At 52.7% G+C, this 8262-nt stretch overlaps 1 protein-coding gene across 1 annotated transcript in view; it reads left to right on the top strand.

Annotated features, from left to right (window-relative positions):
• Positions 1-604: 604 nt before the first annotated feature.
• LOC106819584 overlaps positions 605-8262 on the top strand; it is a gene marked incomplete at both ends in the record, with an annotated part of 9696 nt that continues 2038 nt past the window's right edge. The window contains one exon of the mRNA XM_014824196.1: positions 605-2469. Within this exon, the coding sequence (XP_014679682.1) occupies positions 605-2469 (1865 nt within the window). The remainder of the gene's footprint in view (positions 2470-8262) is intronic.

The raw sequence follows: 8262 nt of genomic DNA, 5'->3' as shown, positions 1-8262 counted from the left end.
AGATGCAGAGCAGCAGACGAGCGCAGCTATGAGCACTGCAAAGACATGAATCGCCAGCCGCGCAAAAATAAAATCGGTTGGAGAAAACTCAGAAAGATTGGAGAAGACGAGAGAGAGACGAGAGTCAGCAGATTCAGCAGAGAAGCAGGCGCGCACACAGCACCCAGAGCAGACCAGAATCCTAGCAGCTGCGAGCAGCGAGAGATTAGAGAGAGCAGAGACAGCTGAAGAGCCAAAGAGAGTGTGACCAAGCAGCAGAGAGAGAGAGAGACGCCGGGAAGAGGCGAGGCGTGACCCGCATAGTCATCGTGGCTTAAAATTTCTGAGAAAACGACGTCGCTATTTTTCGACGCAAGATAGAAGAAGAACAAGCGAACATCTGTCGTCTACCTGCCAAGCAGCGGCTTCCTTTGTCGGCGGCGGCGTCGCGATCACGTGTGCGGGCGTGCCGACAGCGACGGTCGAAGTCAGACGACGAAGTGTGAATATCGGCACAAAAGAGAGAGGGAGCGAGAGGGGAGAGAAAGGCAGAGAGAGAGAGAGAGAGAGAGAATATATAATATCAGCTAACATATGCATATAGCTACTAAGAAACACACACAAGTACGATGNCAACAACAACTGGTACTGCAAGGAGAACCCGCCTCTGACGACCATCTACAAGTACGACGCCGACGCTAGTAACGTCACACCGGCCGACGTTTGTGACATCACACTGGCCGACGTTCGTGACGTCACACCGGCCGACGACAGCGCGCCTAGCGACGCGCCGCGCGGTCGCGTCGTCATCCAACTCGACGACGACAACAACGAGAGTGGCGACGACGCCGTTACGTCCGACGACAGTGTGCGTGCCGACAGCTGCACGCCCGACCGCTGCGTCGGCACCGTCAAGATTTGCCTCGTCGGCGGTGGCTGCAGCGACGGCGCCAGCACGGGTTACGAATCGCAGGATAGCTCCTTGAGGAGTTCTCCCGGAGCGCGAGAGCGGTCGGCGTCGGGAGAGAGCTCGAACAAGGATTGGTCGCTGCCGACGTCATCGTGCGACGACGACGACGTCCACGACGAGTGGGTTTTATGCTCGACGGACGTGTCGGCAGACGTTGGCGAAGGCGACCGATCGCACGTCGGCGGAGATGGAGAGTGGATCCTGCGCTCGCACGACGCTCCAGCCGTCGCCGACGATGATGATGATGATGATAATGATGATGATGATGATGATAGGCGGCCGGCGTACGACGCCCATGACGATGGCAACATCGACGGTGAGTGGATCTTACGCGCGCCGGGCAGTGCGGCCGACGCCAACGCTGACGATTACAAGAAACTGCCAACGTATGACGATGATGATGATAGGCGGCCGGCGTACGACGCCCATGACGATGGCAACATCGACGGTGAGTGGATCTTACACGCGCCGGGCGGTGCGGCCGACGCCAACGCTGACGATTACAAGAAACTGCCAACGTATGACGACGATGACGATGCCGACGGTGCGTGGATATTGCGAGTGAAGGACGGCTCAAGCGGCGCTCTTGTTGAACATGGCGTCATCGACGACGACGATCCTCCACTAGAGGTCGCCACCGACTCCGACGCGGCGCCGAATGCTAGGCAACAGCAGCCGCGCGCCGACCGTCATCGAGCGGACGACGACGACGACGACGTCGATGGTTACAACGATGACGCTGCCGAGGTCGATCTGCAGCTTGAGGCCCTGGACGAGCTGCCCGAACTGCTTCCGTCCGACGACCGACCGCCGCCGTGCGGTGGCAGCACGCGCAGTCTTCCCGACACGTCGTCGGCACGCACGAGGTTCGCCGCTGCCGACGTCTACGCATGTCCGCAGCCGACGTACGCGGCGTGCTCCTCGCCGACGCGCTACGGTCGTCGCTACGGCTCCGTCGACAGCCTCTACCCGCTCGCCGAGAGCCCCTACCAGACGCCGTACGACCACAGGCTTTATTACGAGCAGCAGGAACCTCTGTACGAGGCCTTCTCACCTTACTACATGCCCGTCGGCTACCCGCAGTACTTCGCCGACCAGCAGACGTATGAGCCGCTGTACGGTCGGCCGCGACACACGGACGACGGCTACAATAGGCAGCGACAGACGGACGACGCATACGGTCGGCAGCGACACACGGACGACGCATACGGTCGGCAGCGACACACGGACGACGCATACGGTCGGCAGCGACACACGGATCGACACACGGACGACGCATACGGTCGGCAGCGACACACGGACAACGCATACGGTCGGCAGTTGTCGGGCTATACGTCGCTCACGGACGTGAGAGAAGGCTCGGAGCGGAAGTACGGCCGGATACGGCGCTGCGACGGAGGCAAGGCGACGCGGAGTCTGCCGAGGCGAAGCAGCAGCCGACAAGTCGTTGCAGCAGAGAGAGCGGATGCGGACAGGTCGCCAAGGCAACAGCAGCAGCCAGCGAAGCCGGCACGATCCTGGTAAGTGTTTGTGTCTGTGTGTGTGTGTATGTGTGTGTGGGGGGGGGGAGAGTGTATGTGCGAGCGTGCTCTCTTGCGTGCGTGCGTGTGTGTGCGCGCGCGTGCGTGCTTGCGTATGTGTGCGCGCGTGCGTGATTTCGTGTGTGTGTGTATCTATGTGTGCGTGCGCGTGTATATAACTGTGTGTGCGTGCGTGTGAGTGCGTACACGGGGTCGGTGCGCCAGCGGCCGCAGGTCGAATTTAACCGCGTTCAACTAATCTAATTATAACGTAAATCGAATTAGGTTTAATTCGGATTCTAATATGCGTGTACGTGTAGCATGAAAGGTCGCGCGTCTATATAATATATTCATGAGCAACGGGTGAGCGAGCTAGAGATGAATGCATGAGATAACTCCTGTCGTATAGTTCACAGCGTTTATATATATTATGATATTTATATATATATATATACTATATGTGCTGTGTGTGTGCGTATGATATATCAGGAGTGAATGAATATATATAATCTAACTTAGTTATTATTTCACTGCCTTGTATATGTATATATATATCATTATATATTTATATATGTACATAATAATATACTACTTATATATATATATATATTGATATATACTTGCGAATAAGCTCCCCCACCCCTTTCACGGCAGGAGGCTTATTGGATAATTAGCGCATGTTATATGTTGTGTGTGTATATTTCGTTTTGCTCTGCTGGCTCTGGATGTCAATTTTTGCGCTCGTTATGGTTGCCTTAGCTACGCGCACGCCGAGTGCTGAGAAAAACAAGAGTGTGTGGGAAAGCTGGGTGTGAGAAGGCAAGTGTGTGAGAGAGCGGTTGTGAGAAGTGGGGGTGGAGAGCGGGGGTGGGGGAGAGAGACCGCCGCTAGAGCAGAAAGAACAATGGGTGAGAGAGAAAGATAGGAGAGGAGAGAGGAAGAAGCGAGAGGGAAAAAAGAAAGAGAGTTGGAGAGAGATAGAGAACAAAGAGAGAGAGGCAGCGCGAATATAGAAGCGAGAGAGAGACGAGAAAAGCGAAACAGAGAGAAGGCGTGCGAGCGCGCGCTGCGCGAGATAGAGAGAGAGAGAGAAAAGAGAGGAGAGAGAGGAGAGAGAACGGGAAAGAGAGAGAGAGAGAGAGAGAGAGAGAATCGGGGAGAGGAGAGGCAGAGAGAGTGAGCACAGAAGAGCAAGGCGGGAGAGAGAGAGGCAAAAAAGCAGAATGATCGAGAGAAATCGAGCAGATGCAGAGAGAGCAGAGAGAGAGAAGAGAATGGCGGGACCGAGAACGGCGAGAAGAGAGAAAGAGCTCGAGAGAGAGAGAGAGGAGAGAGCAGAGAAAGCAGAGAGGAAGAAGAGAGAGAGAGCGGAGAGGAGAGAGAGAGAGAGAGAGAGCGCCGCGCGGCGCGCGAGAGGAAGAGAGAGAGAGAGAGAGATGAGAGAGAGAAAGAGAGATTAAATTGATTGATAGGTAATTGAGTAGAGTCAGCGAGAGACGGAAGCGCTGCGCGGCGCCGGCGCGACGCAAGAGAGAAGAGAGAGAGAGAGAAGAGAGAAGAGAGATAAATTGATGATAGGTAATGATAGAACGAAGAGAGTGGAGAGAGAGTAGAACGAGAGAGAAGAGAGAGAGGAGAGAGAGAAAGAGAGATAACATTTGATGATAGAGTAATGATAGAAAGAGAAGAGAGAGGAGAGAGAGAGAGAGAGAGAGAGAGAAAGAGAGAAAGCAGGAGAAAGAGAGTAGGTCAATTGATGATACGGTAAAGATAGATAGATAGATAGATAGATAGATAAATAGATAGATAGATGAGATAGATACATAGATAGACTAGATAGATAGCATACGATCGATTAGATAACTAGATAGATAGATAGAATAGATAAGAAGAAAGAGAAGAGAGAGAGATGAGGACGAGAGAAGAGAGAGAGCTGAGAGAGAGCGAGCAGAGCAGAGAGAGAGAGAGAGAGAGTGAGGAGCAGAGAGAGAGAGAGAGATGGCGCGCTGCACTGCATGTAGATCAGCAGACAGATGGATGAGTAGGCTGCGACACGCGTTTAGATTCTGTAAGCGGTAGAGTGGCGTGTAGGCGCTGAGTTGTTTTTGAAGCCTTACCAAGAGAATCGGGGCTCGCTGGCTAGCTTGCGCCGTCGATGCGCCATCCCACACTCCTGCTCACCTGTATGTGTGTGTGATGTGGTGTGTGTGTGTGTTGTGGTGTGTGTGATGTGTGTGTGTCACACCTGTGTCACATTTGTCACGCACGCTCGCGCACTTTCTCTTCACGTCACGTTTTATTGCCGCGGCTTATTACCGGCTTTCAGCTTTATCGGGCTGCCGATGATTTTGTCGCTGTCTCGGTCTCTGCTCCTTCGCTCTCCGTCTCTCCTCCGCCTTTCGTCTCCACTTCTATCTCTATCTCTCTCCATTCCTCTAGCTCCCTCCCTCCCGCTCTTGCCCCTCCATTCTTCCCTTCTCTTTCTCTGTCTCTCTCTCTCACACTCTATCTCTCTCCCTCTCTCTCTCTCCTCTCTCTGCTCTCTCTCTTCTCTCTCTGCTCTCGCTCTCTCTCTTTCTCTCTCTCTCTCTCGCTCTCTATCGTCTCTTTCTCTCTCTCTCGCTCTCTCTTTCTCTGCGCGCTCTGCCTCCTTCGATCTCTCTCACTCGCTCCTCTCTCTCTCGCTCTCTCTCTCTCGCTCTTTTTCTCTCCCTCGCTGTCTCTCACTCCCTCTTCTCTTTCTTTCCCTCTCTGTCTCTCACTCTCCCTCTTCTCTCACTCTCCCTCTCTGTCTCTCACTCTCCCTTTTCTCTCTCTCTGTCTCGCTGTCTCTCGCTCCCCCTCTTCTCTCCCTCTCTCTCCTTCTTCTCTCTCACTCTCCTTCTTCTATCTCTCTTTCTCTCTCTCTCTCACCATCTCTCTTCCTCCTCTTTCTCCCTCTCTCTCTCTTTTCAAACTCGCAATCGTTCGCTGGTGGCAATCTCTCAATGCAAACAAACATCCATTATGGGCGCCCACAAACACGCGCGACTGCAGGGATAAGCTAATCCGATCTTACAACGCTTACCTTCGCAACACTTACCTTAAAACAACTCCCTCACAAAGACACGGTGGAAGGCGCGGTGAGGGTCACGAGTGGGAGGAGGGGGGGGGGGCACTATAGAAACTTAAAAAAAATCTCGAACTCATCCTCTCAAACCCCCTCCCCCTCCCCCCTTGTTGTTATTCCGCCCTTAAGATCTTTTCGACGAGCATAGTCGAAAGTTTTTACGATGATGGGCGAAGAGGGAGAAGGCAGCTCGGCTTCTCTCTCGCGGCGGATTCCTCTGGCTGTTTCTCGCCGTTCTGACCATGAGCGGTGACCTTGAGCGGTGACCTTGAGCGGTGACCTTGGGCTCTTCTCGTGTTCGTGGCGAGAAGTCGCGTTTGAACCTCATGATTAGGAGAAGAAACACAGGAGAGAGCCTGAGGGGTATGAACCCCGCTATTAGGCCAAGTCCAGAGACGCCATGCAGAGTCGAGAGCCGCAGCCTGTTCTGCTAGCATCTATGACAAATACGACATACGCCACATACGCCTCTCCTATGACACTATTTGTCATAGCCGAAGATTCTTCGCTCTGACAAATATTGTTGGTATGTGTTGGCCGCATCATAGGAGCTGATGAGAAGCGCTATTAGGAACGCAAGAGTGAAATTTCAGCTGTAACAGCGGACACGAATTGACATCGCCAATATGTATCATAGGAGAATCTTCCTGATAACAATTAGCGCTCATAGGAGGAGCGTATATGCGATATGTCGTATTTGTCATAGTGCCCTAGCAGGAACAGTTTGGGAACGGCAGCAGGTGTATGTACGCCTGGGCATTTTCTTGAAGCGTTCACGTGCGCAGGTTACCTTGTGCGTTTGTGCATCGGCTGTGACTCGGCAGGTGCAAGTGCCGCTGTGTGTGCTGTGTTGTGTGTGTGGGTGTGTGTGTGTGTGGGTGTCTGTGTTCGCGTGCGGCGTGGTCCCCGTGCTGTTGCAGTAGCGTTGCGTTGCGCGGATGCTGCTTATCCGGGCGTGCCGTAAAAACAAACATTTGCGCGCGGGACTTTTGATAATAGTACGGTACCTGTACGGGCGGGCTGGAGAATCACCCGTCGGCGGAGAGAGAGCGAGAGAGCGAAGAGGCCCGCGCGCCGAGCAAAAAGAACCTTGAATTCTCGATCAGAGATGGGCCATCGGGATGCACACACACGCACACACCACACACATACCTCATCCATCCCCATACATTCACGTTTATATTAATATTTATATATATATATATATTATTATATATAATATGTGTCGTGTGAGTTGTGTGTGTGTGTGTGTGTGTGGCCTCGTGGTGTGTGTGTGTGGTGTGTGTTGTGTGTGTGTGCTGTGTGTATGTGTGTGTGGTGTATGTATGCGTGTGTGCGTGCGTGCGTGCGTGCGTGCGTCTGTGTGTATGTGTGCGTGCGTGCATGCGTGCGTGCGTGCGTTCGTGCGTGTAGATGTGGATCCACAGTTCATGCGCGAGCGAAATACTAAATACGTCCTAAAATGGTAATGCCGCTTTATACTTATTGCAATATACGATATTGCAAGCGCTAACCACGCAATGCGTGCCTGGTACGTATGACGCTCCTACAACCGTACATATACCGTTACTCGTCCATGCTTGAGATGCCTACAGAGTAGCGAGATGTTGACCGGCAAAAAATACCTCTAATAGACGGACTCCAACCGTCTCCGGCTGCCGGCAAAACCCCGGGTGGTCTGCTGCTCGTTGTCAGTCTAGGCGACGCGCAACAAGACAGATGATATCTGTGTTAGCTATGCTAAATGAAATTGTTAATGAAATCTTGGAGATTGTCATCTTGGCATGGAGATGGGATCGGACGAGGGCGGTAGCATATTATGACGGGTGAATGAGGAAATGAGAGCGGAAAGATGCGCAGACATAGATCGTCGCTGTCTCTCTCTATCTATCTATCTATCTATCTATCTATCTCTCTCTCTCTCTCTCTCTCTCTCTCTCTCTCTCTCTCTCTCTCATCTCATCGTCTATCTATCTGTCTGCTCTTGTCGTTCTGTCTGGTGCTGTTTGCCTTTCTCCTCTCTCTCTCTCTCGCTCTCTCTCTCTCTCTTCTCTCTTCTCTACTCTTCCCCACCTTCTCACTCTCCTCTTCCCTCTCTCGCCCTCTCTCTCTCTCGCTTCATCTTACGCGCTCGTTATCCGTTTCCTCTCTTTCCTCACTCTCCCCTTGCGCTTTCTCTCGTCCTCTCTCTCTTTCTCTCTCTCTCTCTCTCTCTCGGACAACGCTTAGAACTGTAAACCTGCCGCGAAACGCGATGAGGAAGAAGATTAGGAAGAAGAAGAAGAAGAAGAAGAAGAAGAAGGGAAAATCTCATCCGAGCATCGACACAGAGCTTTCTTTCGTCGCTCGTACGACTTCTTGATTTAGGTGAAGGCCGCCACGCCACACCACGCTACGCCGCGAGCCCCTGTGTGCCCCTCAGCAGTGTGCCAACATATACACACCTATATATACCTGTATACCTATATACACACATATATATATATATATGTATATATATATATATATTGGTGTATGTATATATGTGTATATGGTCGAGCGGTTGGTCGGCTGGCCTCGCTTCCCTCGCCCGCTGAGCCGCTTTGCTATCCCAGTCACGGACGCTACGTGTGAGGCGCTATACTGCTGGTCGGATTGGTGGAGGTGGGGGTGGTGGTGGTGGTGGTGGTGGTAGTGGTGGGGGT

Source organism: Priapulus caudatus, unplaced genomic scaffold (genome assembly GCF_000485595.1).
Source record: "Priapulus caudatus unplaced genomic scaffold, Priapulus_caudatus-5.0.1 Scaffold3750, whole genome shotgun sequence".
Classification (NCBI taxonomy): domain Eukaryota; kingdom Metazoa; phylum Priapulida; class Priapulimorpha; order Priapulimorphida; family Priapulidae; genus Priapulus; species Priapulus caudatus.
The sequence above is the reverse complement of the archived record's forward strand: the minus strand, read 5'-3'. Positions and strand labels throughout refer to the sequence as shown.